This window comes from Solanum verrucosum, unplaced genomic scaffold (assembly GCF_900185275.1).
Source record: "Solanum verrucosum unplaced genomic scaffold, falcon-dt-bn FXZP01000198.1, whole genome shotgun sequence".
NCBI lineage: Eukaryota > Viridiplantae > Streptophyta > Magnoliopsida > Solanales > Solanaceae > Solanum > Solanum verrucosum.
In genome coordinates this window covers 255,992-272,885 of record NW_026020173.1, presented here as the reverse complement: position 1 = coordinate 272,885, position 16,894 = coordinate 255,992, and the positions used below count along the sequence as shown (strand labels likewise).

General features: G+C 36.4%; 2 protein-coding genes across 2 annotated transcripts; both read right to left on the bottom strand.

Annotated features, from left to right (window-relative positions):
- Nucleotides 1-462: 462 nt before the first annotated feature.
- LOC125828815 (E3 ubiquitin-protein ligase RING1-like) lies at nucleotides 463-16,677 on the bottom strand. Its single transcript, XM_049508143.1, has 2 exons — nucleotides 15,689-16,677; nucleotides 463-705 (listed from the first exon to the last, which is right to left on the bottom strand). The coding sequence occupies exon 1, from the start codon at nucleotides 16,616-16,618 to the stop codon at nucleotides 15,743-15,745; it is 876 nt and encodes a 291-aa protein (XP_049364100.1). The 5' UTR covers nucleotides 16,619-16,677; the 3' UTR covers nucleotides 463-705; nucleotides 15,689-15,742.
- On the bottom strand, nucleotides 10,171-10,596 carry LOC125828836 (uncharacterized). The gene has a single exon (XM_049508159.1). It carries the CDS (start codon nucleotides 10,594-10,596, stop codon nucleotides 10,171-10,173), a length of 426 nt encoding a protein of 141 aa, XP_049364116.1.
- Nucleotides 16,678-16,894: the final 217 nt, after the last annotated feature.

Sequence of the window (16,894 nt, the reverse complement as noted above, 5' to 3'; positions counted from 1 at the left end):
GTAGGAGGTGGCGTAAAAATGAAAAAATTTAAATTTGAATGAGGTAAATTTTAAAAATAAATTTGAAACATTTTTCAAAAATAATTTTTTTGAGGGAGGAAGGGGGGGGGGGGAGGGGTGGTTTGGTGGTAGGGATAAAAATATATTTGAAATTTAAATAATAAGAAAATTAAAAAAAATTAATTTTCTTTTTGAATAGAGAGGGTCGGGAACGGGTAGGCTAAGAAAAAAAAAATAATGAAGTAGAGTTTTGGAAAATGTTTTCCTAAATTTTGGAAGAGAAGTCATTTTCCTTAAATTTGAGAAAAATGAGTTGATTTGGAAAATATTTTTCAAACATTTATGTCAACTAAACATGAGAAAATTGGAAATATTTTCTCCATACCAAACACACCCGATGAGAGTATTATCTTTTTGTACAAAAGCAAGTCAGCATAAATGAGCAGAAACGTACACAAATAGACAATATCCAGCTTCAACCAAAATTTGAGAATGTTATTATTGCTTTACAGGTATCACAATAGACTACTATTTTGACAAGCAACACATGAAATTGCCATAACAAAAGTTCCAGGATTTTAACACTTGCTTGTTTGATTATTGGCAGAAGCGTAGTTATGCATCATGATTTACAATTCTCCAGAAGATTTATGTCAAAATTATTCTCTTGGATAGTCCTAATTAGTAGTAACAACTATACAGTACCTGCAAAACAAAATATAAAAAGGAGTCAAAATCAACAAAATCAGTGCATCAGTGATGCAGAAATCTCGGGTATGCGTTTCAGCTCAAACAAAATGTCACTTAAAAGATCAAAATAAACAGACCCAACAAAGACTTCCATATTTGATTTTCCAAAGTCCCACTAGTAGCCCATAAAATCCCATCCTACCATGATCTTACAGAAGGTAACACAGGCAAAAGTCTAAAAGATCTAACCCTTCAAAGGATCATCTGATATATACACGCAATTAATGCATAATAATACTAATACGTAATATTCGCTTTGATTTTATTATTCTATCCTTTATACCTTTAGGCAATAAAAAAACAGTAAGATACTATTTTTCTTTAAAATCCACCAATCACTGAATAAATATGTATCACCTTCAAGGATATCGTTGGAAAGGAGAAGTCAAAAGTTTGCAACTTACCTACATAAGTTTCACGTGTTACTTGTCTGAGTCATTACAGCTGCTGCAGTATGCAGAAACCGATATCTCAAACCTAATACAAGCCAAGAAGTGAAGTGCAATTCAATCGTCCTAACCAAGCCCAAACTTGGTATTATATAATTATGAACAGAAAAAATGAAAAGATAATTTAAATGTCCCCAGATGCCAATTCTGTTTTGGATCCAACATTAACAATGTCTGCCCAGTATGCTCGATTGAATTGTCAAGAGTAATTTTTTAATTTTGACCTGACTGATCCATGCAATCCGTGAACTAAAACGCCAAAGAAAGAGACTCAGAGAGTAAAGGCATTGCGAATACATCAGAGATAACTCAAGAAAACTGTTGTAATATGGAATAATCCAAATTTTGGAAGGATGTGACGAGACTGACAACTATCACCTCACTCCCCCAACCAGTCCTCAACATAGGCAGAATGCTCCTTCCGAGACTCTTAAGGAGTAAACCCCAGTAGAGACAGCTATTCAGTCGCGGATAATTTAGCTTTCCTTAGATCCAATGTGATGACATCATTTAACCAACTGATCAGAAAAGGTGCTCATGATGATTTGCAAGAAGGAACCGAGTCAAAGGAGCAATGCTAGTTTTTTCCGTAGGAGGAAAAAGAATGGCAAAGACACTAACAAGGATACTGAACTGTGTTTGCCTATGAGAAACCACTGCGAAGAAGCAAACCTGTTGAACTCTACCCTGCCAAACAACAAAGTTACATGCACAAACTCCCGTAGCCACTCAAGGAAAAGAACTGTATTCAAGTTTCTCATGTGTTTTTCAGATTAGGTATCCTTCTGGTGAAATAGATTAACTTGGTTAATCTGGGAAGCTTGCACGCCTAGGAATCTAGCTCAGCAAACTTTTAGAGACTTAACTTTTCGACAACTATTGAGAGAAATCAAATCTCCTGCTTGGGGATAAAAATCTCATGCCATACCCATCACAAACTACCCTCGAAAGGAAAATCTTACAGAATCTTATTGACTTGCACAACCTGGCTGGTTTATTCTTTCTTTTTTTGCTAAATAAATATGGGAATGGGACACTTCAACCCATAATTTATTTTGGCATTACAGACGAAATTCCTGCTAAGAATGCATATGCAACTAAGAAATCCTAGACTCCTAGTAACAGGAAATTGTGTCCTAAAAAACTGTTACGACAACCCTCAAGCTGGTGTAACCTCCTCTGCAGTTTATTTTAGCCAAATTTCTAGGATTCCAGTCGATGAATCTGTAATGAGACATTGCCTACAATTCTAGGAAATATTTGTTTTTGTATCAACAACGACGACGGAATAAGGAAAATATTATTCAAACATGTTAATACTTATATAACATGGTTCGGAAGTGCATGAAGAGTGAATATTTTGTATGTTTAAAGTGGATGATGAAATCTATAAAACAAAAGAGGAAAAGGAATGAAATAGAAGCAGCTGCCACTATTGCAGCTGCTGTGAATATATATAGCAGCTAAAGAGCAAGTATTAAAATCCTATGCTGTGATATTCCATGGCACAAAAATTGGGAATTCAAACTTTTCCCACTAAGTGGGTCCAGGACAAAGGGAGTAACTATTGGCATTAAAAGAAAAGTCTTTTCATCCTTGCGATGAGCAACCAAACCCGCAACTCTCGTGCCTAGCAGTAGTCATTGGTTGTTGTCCAAGAATTCATTTCAATGCCACCAAGGTAAGTTTGGTCCTATATTTTGTGTTGGTTGGAGTTAACATTTGTATTAATGCCATTACACTTTTGGATTGACTAGATTATATCAAGAACAACAAGGATCTTTGATAAATACCTAAAGTTGAAATTTTGGGTTTTCTTCAAGAAGGTAATTTCTACACTCTTTGAACAATAAGTGTGAGTTATTTATTAGTATTTATGGTTGTGAAAGATATTCTTTGGGTTATTGTTCGGGTAACAAAAATGTCAACGGGTGCGTGTCGGATTCTCCAAAAGTAGTACTCCCTCTATTTCAAAAAAGAATGGCCTCCTTTCCTTTTTAGTCAATTTCAAAAAGAATGACCTCTTTCCTTTTTTGGTAACATTTTAATTTCAGTTTTCCACGTGACATGTTTAAGGCCACAAGATTAAAGGGCAATTTAGTACATTTGACATAACTTTAATTTAGGACCACAAGATTCAAAAGTTTTCTTTCTTTTCTAAAACTTTGTGTCAAGTCAAACTAGGCCACTCTTTTTGAAACGGAAGGAGTATATTTTTAGAGAATCCAATACGAGTGCATCATCAAAAGTGAAGAGTCCGCACAACTCAGACCATAAGAGAAAAACTCTAACTCGATATTAATGAAAGTTGTGAAAATGGTGAACGAGATGATGAATAGTGCCTATGGGTTGTAAATAGTTGACGTATATGGCTTGAATGAACGTATTAACACATTGTTGAAATTATTTAAGGTGATTAATCAAACACCGACTACAATGAATGAATATGGAATTTTCGAAAATTCAGATCAAGTGTGAAATATTAGTTGACTAAATTGATATAGTTGCAAGACGTCAATAGTTACGAGTTTGATTATGTAGATTGAAGTTGTTGGAGTTATTTGAAACAATTGGACTGACTTTTAGCTTAATTAAAGCGACTTTGAGGTATGCCGAGCTCCTAGCTAATTGTTTGTTTTCAAAAACAACTTCATTACTTTAATGATAATGTTAAGGAGATCTCATGCACATGCGGGACAAGTTAGCATGGTATACTCCATAGTTAGGATTAAGATTTATAATATGCTTAGACATCCAAGTTTGGAAGTTATAAAATCATTTAAAGCTTTTTAAATGATTCTTGGAGTTATTACGCAGTACTTTATTATGTACTTAACTTTTTGTTACTAGTTGATTACAATCCATAGCATACTTTTGATGGACTTGTTGGAATCACTCTTAATTTGCATTGTCAAGTGAAACTGTAAACTTGATAGTAAAGGGATTCGGCAGAAGGCGGTGACTTGAGAAAATGAAAGTAACAATATTTTTACAGATCTTTGATATTGATTTCCTCATGTGATCGAGGGGATGACCACACTCGTGGGTTCAACACCCCGGTGTACTATTGCTCATTCGATCAAAGGGACCCATGGGTTCTACACCCTTGAGTAGCTTTGGTTATCTAGCTGAAGGGATGACCGGGCCCGTGGATTTTATATCCCAGTGTACCATAGCTTTTGTGGTGGGGCGAGTACATCGAACCTCACAAATAGCATCCTAAGCATATACATGCATATGGATACGAGACTTGAGATATGGACATTGAAATCGTGGAATAATATGACACTTGATGAGCTTCAGAAAGATCTAATTAGGGTTTACATGATTGGTGCTTCTTCCATGCTTTGATAAATCAAAATTTTGATTTGGTTTACCTCTCATGTATTTATAAATAGTGTTCATGTTATATGCTTTGATGAATTAAATTGTGTATATATTCCATCCCTCATCTTTTTATATATATGTATAACTCTTGCCCTATCACGGGTGGTGGCAATGATGCATATCCAAGTATTCTTCTTTTTCTGGAGAAGGTAACAGTTTTGCATATCTAAGTATGCTAATACTCACGCATCATTTGTTTAAATGGTGTAAGGTCTAGCCGACAATCAGGTGCAAGGTGGACTGTATATGGGTTAGGATTCTTGCAGTTTCATACTTTTGGTGATCCCACATTTAAGATCGTGTTGTCGTGGGATTCACATTGTTATATTTTCATTTTGTAAAGGACGAACTATTCATTCGTAATTTTATTGAGGCTTTATAGATGAACTTTTATTTTGGGTTATGGGTTCCTGTATGTGTTTGCAAATAACATTTTTATTTTGACTTGGTAAACGAGCATGTTGATTTGATATTATTCACTTAGAATCACTACATAATATTGAGGTTCATTAATTGAATTGCGGTATATTGGTATGAAATGGGTAGTCACTACACTAAATATGTTCGCTCGGTGCAAGTTGCAGGCATATGGGTGCCATGTCACACTTCCTCCCATTTTGGAGCGTGACAAACATGGTATATGAAGTTAATTAATTGAATTGTGGTATACGGATATGAGGTGGGTAGTCACTACACTAACTCGGTTCGCTCGGTGCCATGGCAGGCATCGGGTGTCATCCCACGTATCTTCCCATTTTGGGGCTTGACAGGTTCGATCAAAATGAGAATCAACACATTTGAGTCCACATTGTGCACAAAATTTAGTGTCTTCAATTCATATTTGACTACTTCATAATTTCCACAAACACAAATTCCGCTTCCGAATTTTTGAAATTGGATTTATACTTTCTTTTTAAAACTTTTTTTTTTATGACAAGGGAAACCCGCAGCCGTACCCTTTGGGTGTGCACAGGGTAAAACCCCCGCTCCTATGCAATAGCTCGCAAACCACATAGGAGAGGTAACCCGCACTAGGCATGCCCGATGCGACGAGCTCGACCTAGAAGGCAAACTCCTTGCTTTCGCTGGCAAGGGGTTTCGAACTTGAGACCTCCAACATGGAAGTCCCAAGCCCAAACAACTGGGCCACCCCGAAGGGTTCTTTTTAAACAAAAGAGTTATAAAATGTTTCTTTTTGAATTTTCTAAACAAAATTCGAGTTCCTACTGCTAAACAACCCTCCCCATAGGTTTTCTTCTTAAAGAATAAGGAAATGAAGTATAGGTGAAATTAATGATGAAGTTAATCTTTGATTTGGAATCAAAAAAAGGTAATAAGGATCTTATGGAGTGACTTCATGAAGTGCTTCTTTCAGAGTTAAGCTTTTGTATCTTTTATAAGGAATCGAGAACTTTTGTATCTTTCATAAGGAATCGGTTGAATATGTGTTGGGTTTTTCTGAGTAGAGGATGGAGAAACACTTGGATACAATGACAACTATTTACCCCACAAGTTATTTTCAGCAAACTACGTGACAAGGAGAAATACTTGGATATAATAACAACTACTACGCCGCACTTCCAAACAAGTTGGGGATGGAGAAATACATAAGTGGCCATATGGACATAAGAATTGTGAAATTTGGAAAAAAGTAGTATTTGTTTTCAAGTTATGACATTTGGAAATTGGAATTGTGTTTGGACATGAATACTAGTTGGAGTTGTTTTTGACATTTTGTGAGTGAGTTGAAGTTAAAATTGTGAAAACAACTTTTTGGAGTATTTTGAATTCTGGAATTCAACTTGAAGATGAATTCAGGAAAATTAGAACAATTCTATGTTCAAATAGTTTTTGGCCGGAATAATATTCCAGAAAAAGTGAAAACTATCCATGGTCAAACAGGCACATATATAAACACAACAAAATTGCCAGCTTGACTACCATTGATGACTTAGGCAAGCTTTTGTGGAGGGAGAATCTGATAGATTGATACAGCAAACAGAAAACAGATTTTAGAAAATTCAATTGCCAGACCCCTAAGGTATCTGGTTGGTTTATGTACCTTCTTTGACTATCTTCTTAGCAAGACGCCACAGAAAGATGATTATTGGTTAAAAAAACATTTCATAATTGAATTGATAGGTTTCTGTCACAAGAAGAAAATAAAATATCATAATTCATAATAGTGTAAACTGAAGTAGAGGTGTTTATTTGATATTGTTCTTACTTAGGATCCACCAAGAGTTTTTGAATGCTTAACTATTAATAAAATCAAATGTGTCATCTCTAGGAATGTCAATGATATGAAGCACACTGACCTGGATAATTTTCTTATAAGTGTGTCAAACACAGAGAAGAAACTTCCTCCAATTGTAAGTTTTTGGCTTGAAGCCACGAAGTCTACTTATGACCTTTGAATTAGCATCTTCTGAGACATGAGAAACCTGTAGCTAAGTTTTCTCCAAGTAAAGGATGATGAAGCTTTTCATATGAATATCCAGTGAAAGAAATTTCAAGGGATGCTCAATGTTGAAGACGGAATTCTTTTTCTAGTGTCTTTAAATTTCATCGTCTAACATCAGAGATTGAAATTAAATATCAATTTATGAGCTTTGTAAAGCATAGCCGATCCCAAGTGGGCGAAAAAGGAGGGTCCCAGAAACTTCAAAAAAATAAACAGAGGAGGTTTCTGGCACGTGGACAGTCACAGTAAAGATAGTCTAAATAGAATGAATCCTATAAATACAGGGCAGAAATGTAAAGGATTAATATAGTGACCAACTAATCTCAAAATTGAAACCTAGTTGAATGATTGACTGATTGTTGTATTTTAATGACTACTCCAGAATAGTTGACGTTGTCCCACTTAATTAACCTTTCCTAGGATGAAATGCATTATAGAGTATCCAAAGTAGTAGCAAGAAAGTTGCTATGAACCTTGTTAGAACATGAATAGGTTTATACAATCCTATTAGAATAGGAATAGGTTTATACAATTCTATTAGAATAGGAATAGATTTATACAATCCTATTTAGAATAGAAATAGGAATAGAAAAGGATTATAGTGTAGTGTCTATAAATAAGGTCTCAATGTAATAATGTAGACACAACAACAATTCAATAATATTCTTTTCCTATATTTCTCACATTGTATCAAAGCCTCTACGATCTTGATAAATAATCAAAGAGCTTTCATTGTCGGCGGGTGGCTATTACCCATATATGCCACCCATCTGGCCAATAATTATGTTAACAAAAGTAGGGCCAATGATATATGCATGAACCCCATATTCAGGGGAAGAAAACTTAGTCAGAGAGGTCACCGTGCGTCAATTTCCGATGACTTTCTAGGGTTGTTTTGTGTCAACCATGTATCTGTCATTGTTTGTGTAGCACCATGCCATCATTCCAGTGACTACTTTCTTATATTTAATTTATGTAGCACCGTGCCATCATTCCGGTTACTACTTTCTTATATCTGATTTGCGTAGCACTGTGCCATCTTTCCGGTGACTACTTTTTCATATTTAATTTGTGTAACACTGTGCAAATCTAATTTGTGTAGCACCATGTATCTCTCCGAACTACTTTTCGTATTTAATTTGCGTAGTACCATGGATTTCTCCGAACTACTTTCTCATATCTGAGTTGCATAACATCGTGTCGTTACGGTGACTCCTCAGATTTGATTTGCATAGTTCCATTCGTCTTTCTGGTGACTCCTCAAATCTAATTTGCGTAGGGCTGTGCCATCATTCCAACCCTATCCATATAATTTCTCTTTTTCACTAGGGTCGTTCCATCATTCCGACTCTACCCATATTATTTTTCTTTTCCAATAGGGTTGTGCCATCAATTCGACCTTTCCTATATAATTTCTATTTTCTAATTGGGCAGTGCCATCATTCCAACCCTACCCATATAATTTTATTTCTTAGATTGTGACCACTTTCAGCCATCAAATCTAATACTCCAGCATATGAGCATGTTCTGACAATTTTTTTGGTGTGTTTCTTGTTTAATATCGACTCATCTATTGATTCCAACACGATCCATATACTTTATACTAGATTTTGAGCACTTTGTTGCTTAGGGGGAGTTTAGTAGCCTTGTATGTCGATTATGTAAGTTGATCATAGGTGTATTTATATGCCTAGGAGCCAAATAACACCCTCATTTTAGCTATGTTCAAGGACAAACTTTTTTGATGAAGTAAGATGTTGTATTAGAAAGGCATCAAGAAGATGCAAATTACATACACAAAAATATGGTTAACTCCTGAGAACAAAAACACCTATTTAATCAGGGAGTTAACCACAAGCAAAAGGATGGTCGCTAAGCCATATTGAGGGAGCTAATGAAATCTAAGAGGGGTAATATATCATTTACAGGGGATAAGTTGCTCCATTAGAAGAGACTAATAACGCAAAAGGATTTCAAACTGCTAATTGGAGTTGAGATACCATCAAAACATCTGAGATTGCTTTCCTTCCAAATACACCAAAAAATACATGATGAAATCATCTGCCAGGTCTTCTTGATGGGGCTATCAACTTCTCTAAGACTCCAACTTCCAACTACTTCTTTGACACTTTGCAGGAGAATCCAGTTGATACCAGCAATTGAAATAAACATATTCCAAAGAGTTGTTGCCACTGGACAGTGCTGAAACAAATGATTCACTGATTCCAGGCTATTGAGGCACATGAAACATCTGTTTACTAGCTGAAGTTTCCTCCTATTTAGATTGTCCAGGGTTAGGATACCATTCTTGAGGGTAGTCCAGGTGAAACACTTGATTTTAGGGGGTAGTCTAGTCTTCCAGATCAGTTTCCATGGCCACTGGTCTATCATGGCATTTGAAGAGCACAACTTATGGTATCCTTCCTTCACTGTGTATATTCCTTTTTCAGAGTTGCCCCATTTTAAGCTATCAGGCAAGTGAGGGGTCATTCAGGTTCCTTCTAGAATTCTGAAAAAATCAAAGAGCTCATTAAGCTCCCAGTCTTGAAAATTCCTTCTAAAGCGTGGTGCCCATATTCCACCTTCTCTGTTTTGAGCCACTGAAGAGTCTGTGTCAGAGGCTATCCTGTAAATAGCAGGGTGGGAGACATTGAGAGGTTGATTGTTAAGCCACCTGTCTTTCCAAAATTTAACTGAGTTCCCATTTCCAATCCTGAAGGACACCTCTTGGAAGACCTCCTCCCTTAGCTGGTTAATGTACTTCCAAGGTCCAACTCCATAAGGATCATTGTTCTGCTTGGTGTTCCATTTGTCTTGCCTCCCATATTTGGCATTCACTACCTCTTTCCAGATACATGTTGGTTCTTGAGCATATCTCCACCACCATTTCATTAACAGACTCTTGTTGTGCTTCTTTAAATCTCTGATTCCCAACCTCCATGCTGCTTTGGCATATTTACATTTTCCCACTTCACAAGATGGAACTTATGGCCCTCATAGCTCCCCCCTTCCACAAAAAAGATCTTCTGATTTTGTCAATTTGATTTTGTACCTTGGATAGTATTGGGAGCATTGACATAATATATGTGGGGATACTGTCAAGTACACTGTTGATAAGAGTCAACTGCCTCCCATTGAGAGATATTGCATCTTCCAAGTTGCCAACCTTCTCTCCATTTTCTCGATAACTTCATTCCAAACTCCTGCATCTTTGAACTTTGCTCCCAAAGGGAGACCTAGGTATTTTGTTGGAAATGTGTCAATGCTACAACCCATGATGCCTTCTTCCAAATTAGGGACCTCATTTACTTGGTAGATCTTACTCTTCTGCATATTAATATGTAGCCTGGAGATTGCTTCAAATAAGAGTAGTGTTAGGTTGAGATATCGCACCTGAGACTTCTCTGTCCCACAAAAAGTAAGAGTATCATCCGCGTAGAGCAAGTGAGTCACAGAGATAGAATTATCTTCGTTGTTGCCCACGCTGAATCCTTCAATCCATTGCATTTGCTTTGCCTTTGCTAACATCTTGTTGAGACCTTCCATGGCAAGGATAAATAAGAATGGAGAGAGTGGGTCTCCCTGTCTAATCCCTTTTCAAGGACAAATCTCGATTATTGGGTAGGATTTAAGTCATATATTTCATTTGGACTAACCATTGTGATTAGTGATTGTAGGTTGGGAAACAAGGAGAAAACAAGCAAAAGAGTGGAAATCATGAAGTGAAGAGTGGCTCCAAGCGCGACAGCATTAGTAAGAAGGTGCCAAATAGAAGTGGAAGCCATTATGAAGTGAAAGATGAGGCATGCACCTTCTCCACATCGTGGAGAGAGAAGTATTTATTTTTCCCACATTGTCATTTGAAGTTGAAACTAAAAGGCGCCTCCGCGCGGAGACAAGCTCCAGTTTTTTGTCATTTATCCTAAATTATAAATAGACTCGGATTCTATTTTATTAATTGTTCTTTTTTTGGGTTTGGAAGAACGACGACTTTGGGAGATGTTTCATCTATTTATAGGGTTTATTCCTAAATGTTACTCCATTCAATCTCTTTTATGTTAATTGAACAATGTGAAATTGAGAATCATATTATGAGTAGCTAAATTCCCTAGTTCTAGGGTTGTGGCTACAGGATGATTGTATTTTATTGATTTTAATGGATTTATTATGATTATCATATGAATCTCTCTTTTGTTCTTACTTGAGTATTTTTTGACTGACCACCATTGAAAGAAATGTCTTGTCCGAATTGAACACGGGAGAGGAATAGGAGGATAGAACGTGGGGCAAAAGGAGCATGATCTTCTCTAGGTTTAGGGTTGATTTGTATCTAGGATAGGGAAATACCTAGAAACCTTGCTTGGTTAATAGACAGGACAATCATAATGCCCAATAATTGGTTTAGTCTATCCCCACTCAACGATGTAGTTAGGTTGCCAATTACCATAGGCGATTAGAGATCGAGAGACCATGATCATACATTTAACTCTGAAATCAGTGATTCAATAATCGATTGATATCCATTAAATGAGATATGTTGCATGAATCCATAACAGGCTGCAGCCCTGAAATTCCTCAAGTCATTGTTTGAAATCCAATTGAAATCGAATCGTAGTAGTTTACTTCAATAATTAGATAAATAAATCATTCAAAATCCCATAGCACTTTTCTTGATAACACTTGTTCTAAATTTTAATTGTTGGACGAATTGAATACATCTAATCTTAAGTGTGGGTACGATACCCGACTCTTAAAAAGAGCTACTTTATTACTTGCACGACTTCATACACTTGTGTGTGCGTTTGGGCGCAAAATAATAAACTCTATGCCCTGAAACAATCTTTGCAAGTTTGGTTTGGGAAGTTCAACACTGTAATTTTATCACTATGTGTTTTATCGGCATTATGCATCAAATTCAGCATTACATGAGAAGATTAAGCTCATTGGGATTGACTGACATTATGCATCAAATCCAATATTTAATGAGAAGACAAGCACATTGAGATTAACTGTCAATTTTGTGAAGTCGATTGATCAACTTGCAAGAATCTCACCCAACCCCTCATCAGTCCTCGTATTAATTACATTTGTAACAAGCTAGGTACATGAACTGTATGCACTAGCTTGAGGGGGAGTGTTAGAACATGAATAGGTTTATACAATCCTATTATAATAGGAATAGGTTTATACAATCCAATTGAATAGGAATAGGTCTATACAATCATATTTAGAATAGGAATATGAATAGAAATAGAAATAGGAATAGTAAATAGTATCCTACTATGTAAAGGATTGTATTGTAGCGTCTATAAATAAGGTCTCAATGTAATAATGTAGACACAACAACAATGCAATAATATTCTTTTCCTATATTTCTCACAAACCTGACTAATCTTTTGACTTATAAACGTATCTAGAAATCGCATCTAGTTTTTTTTAATTAGTGCATAATTATAATTTATATGCAATCCTCAATTATAATTGGTCACCAGTTCATGATTTTTAATCCACGGAGTAAAACACAGCTTTTCAAGAGCAATATCCTTTTTTTCTTTTTTTTGGTAAACAGAGCCCATGTTTTAAAAGTAAAAAGCACAAGAGATAAGGTCCTTAGGACTGGAAGAGAAAAACGAGAAGTGAAGTGCACAATTGAAAAAAAAATCACATGAATTTAATTTTTTTTATGACAAGGAAAACCCACAGCTGCTACCCTTTGGATGCGCACAGGGTAAAACCCCTGCTCCTATGGAAGCACATATGAATTTAGCACTATAATAATCAAATTGCAATTAAAATAACTGATTATATTCAATATTCAATAATGCCATAGTTGAGACCCAAAGAAATAGCCATTTTATGGTTAGATCACTTCACGAGACATTGTTTGAAGCACACACTTGATTGAAGCGCATACCTTCACCTATGAAGTGATTACCCTCGCTTTGCATGGCTTCAAGCGACAAAACAATGACTTCTAATAACACTGACCAGAGTAATGTAAATGGGTTAGAAGATCCTTGAGTTTCGTGGACTTCTTTGATAACAATTTTTGTTAAGAAAATGTAACACCCCCTTGGTGCATTTATACTCGTGAAGAAAGCGTAACTCTTTATGAAAAGTTTATCTTTTAAACCCTAAGGGATTGTTTGATAACTGGTTGAGAGGTGAGTTGTGAAGGTAGTAAATCCTGCAAATGTAATACAATGTTTGGTAGTTGGTTCAGAGGTAAGTTATTTATATAAAAACTAATATGGTTTTTGGCTTACAAATTTAGAAACCTGCATAACTGTATTAGTTATGAGGGAATCTATATATTATTTTATGCCGAAGAGAAGGCGGAATAACTAATTCATGAATAACTAAATCCTACGTAACTAATTCTAGCATAAAATAATACATAAATTCTCACATAACTAATCCATATATTACTAATACTTGCATAAGTCTAACGAGCTACCAAACGGCCCCCAAGTAATATTCTTTTTTTCTTGTAAAGGAGCAAAAAATGAATTTGGATTAGATCTAGGATAGGATGCAAAAGAATTCTACCTGCTAAGGCTCAGCATCTGCTATGAGCTTTAGGAGGTGCGTACATTAAAAAAGGTACTTTTCACAGCACCACAAAGAACGGACCCTATTCTCCGGTATCAAAATAAGTACAGAGATGCAACTGTTTGTGGGAACTTGAATTGGTGTTTGAAGAGTAATTGAAAATTGAGTCCAAACAATGACTGGAAATACACCCATTATGACAGACCAGAGAATAAGACATTTCCGGAACAGTTACTGAAAATTCAAATGTTAATAGGAGGGGATCAATACCCAAAATCTGAACCATGAAAAAGCAAAATGAACAAAGAAGTTGTGCAGAATGTGATTCTTGAAAACGAAGTTGAATTAATAGACCATATTATGGTCGGAATAATATTGCTGCTAGAATGGACTCCTGAGAGGCATGAAAAGTAAGATTATGACATGATGGAAATGTTTGACTTGACAAGCAGTGTCACATGGAAGCTTTAAGGTCTTTTCCCAGATCATAGACACTGATACTAACCAGAAAAGTTAGAACATGTTCCCAGCAATTAAAAAATCAAACTGGTAGCTTTTCTAATTGGCTGTGGAAAACCATCTGGGAAAACAGAGCACGCCTAAAGGTGGACTGTTTGACATGATTGGCGGCACACATGCCTTACTAAAAACAACCTTCAGAAAAGGGGATCAATATCTGCAACAGGTGTCCTTTATGTGGAAGACAGAATGAGGATATCAAGCATCTTCTGGCATTTCATTCTGAACATTAGAGTGGTTAGCTGGTTAATGACTATTACAACTACTTAGCTCCTAAAATCTTGGGGCTTAAAAGGGATGGGGAAGGACAAGCAAAAGATATGGAATATGATGTCTATCACCATCTCATGGATCATCCATAAACAAAGGAACACAAGAATTTTTTAGAGCAGAAAGGAATCTGTCATCGGCATTAAGAACATATGCATTTATCTACTGTTTTATTGGTGTAACATGGTAATTGCAAATGATGTAGAGGCTTTCTGTAATGAGGCTTTCCTATGTAAATACTTTGCAGCAGTTTGCTGCACTTTAATTCAATACTTTTACCAATAAAAAAAAGAGAGAAAACTCTTGTTTAAATTAAAATGATAACAACATATAACATGGCTTCTTATATAATGGCTTAACTGTATGAATATAAGGAAATTTCAGACTATAGAGAGTAAGGAAAGTTTAGACTAATGAAACTTCCCTAATTACCACAATTCCTTTTTATGACACAAACATAAGAATGTATCATACTACTAACCTAAATATACTCTAACGCTAACAACATTAGTTATCTTGACTTTCAACACTTATTAGTGTACTTAAGGTTGAATTAGTATATCAAAATACAAGCTCTCACAAAGTAAGAGCTCTACATACTTCAGAGAATAGGAAATGGATACCTCCACAACTTACAAAATAACAGCTTATGAATCTACAACCCATAGCTACTGTAAGTCCCACTTGCACCTGTATTTACTTCAAGAAAACATGTTGCCTATAGAAAATTTGAAATGCATGCAGTCCTAACTATAATCCATTTCTATCCCCTACTTGGATGAGGGTAAATTTATCTGAACAAAAAATGGTACTTAACCACTTCCTCTGGTTTCCTGATTATACATCCCATGCTTCTCACGTTTGGTAGATTAGTTTCAAATTATATGTTATCGCCCATATACCAACTTTCTGTGGCTTCCATTATTCATAGGTCCTCTTTATCAAAGGATAGAAATGTTGCATTCTCAAATACTATAAATATAATCAGCCATAGGTGCAGAGTTGATGCACAATTGAAACATAATAAGAATATGTCTCACTTACCTATGTGCTCCAAATGGGGCCAAAAGATGCCCATATTAAGAAGCAGAAAATGCAAGTACTTCATCTGTCCACATAGGCAAGAAGTAATTTAAGGCAGGTTGATTGCAAGATATAGTAATCATAACCAATAAGAAAACAAAGAGAATACACATAAATCAAGTTTACTATAAGAAAAACATCACATAGAACTTACAGCAACATTGCATAGTGAAGCCACATAAGTAATAGGTCTGCAAAAAACAATCTAGCATACCTTAACACTGCTTAAAGAAGAAGGCCAACTTCAAGACCTGACAACCGTATCCCATTAACCACCAAATGTGTTACCACTCCCACCTACTTCATCTTCACTACCACTTTCGGGTGGCCAATTCGGCCAACTTGATACGGTCTCCACACTATTAGCCCTCGCAACAACCCCATCTCCTTGACCAGTCTGGCCAATCTGAGTAGGGGAAAGCAGAAACTCCAAACTGTCACCCCTAGTTGTATCCTCCCTGTCGAGCTGATGCCTCCTGGCAACACGTCTAAGTGTTCGCCTAAACCCAAACAAATCCTCTTGCTCACCCAGAAACTCTTCCAACCTCATTGCTGCAACAAAATTCTGACGTCTACGGCAAACCTCATCTTCCTCCGTAGGTAACTGGAACCTACAAACTGGACATGAATTGTTCATTTCTAGCCATGGTAAAATACAATCAGAATGATACATGTGTTTGCAAGGCAACATTTTAACTTGCATGTCGAGTAAAAACTGGTCTTTGCAAACTGCACAAGGAATAACCGGATCATTCTCAAGCATAGAAGAGGTAATTTGAAGTAGTTCAAGTGCCGCCACAGCTGATCTGGAAGCAGAATTGTTGTGAGGATTGGGGGTGGGAGCGTCGTTAGTGGTGGTGAGATGGCGAATTAGACGGTGGAGATAAGGACTATTGAGGAGGAAGTTGTCGTCGGAGGGAGTAAAAGTGGTAGGGGTTTCAATGTCAGAGGTAGGGTTAGGGTGATTTGGAAATTGGGGAAGAATGGTAGGGGTAATAGAGTCCATATGTTCGAGGAAATCGGAATGGCAGTGAGGGCAACGAGGATTATTGGGGGGTGGGTGAAGGAGGAAGACGCTCATGTCGCATTCGTGGCACCAGAAAGTATGGTGGCGCTGTGGCGGAGTTGCGATGGTGGTGGACATTTGGTGTATGTAAGTGGGAAAACGGATGGAATATTATTGTGATGTGAAAAGACAAAAGCGATTTGTGTTTGTTTTTTATCGTAAGAAGAAGAAACGGGACGGGAGGGAGGAAGAAGAAGAAGACAGTGGGCCATACCGGTCGTTGCCCTCTTTTGGTTTGTTGGCTTGTTGCTCTCTAAACTCTCAAAACATTCAAATGACAACCATTGTGTACGATACTCTTTTGTCCAACCCTACTTATTCACTTTTGAATTGTCATACTTCTTTATAAATAAT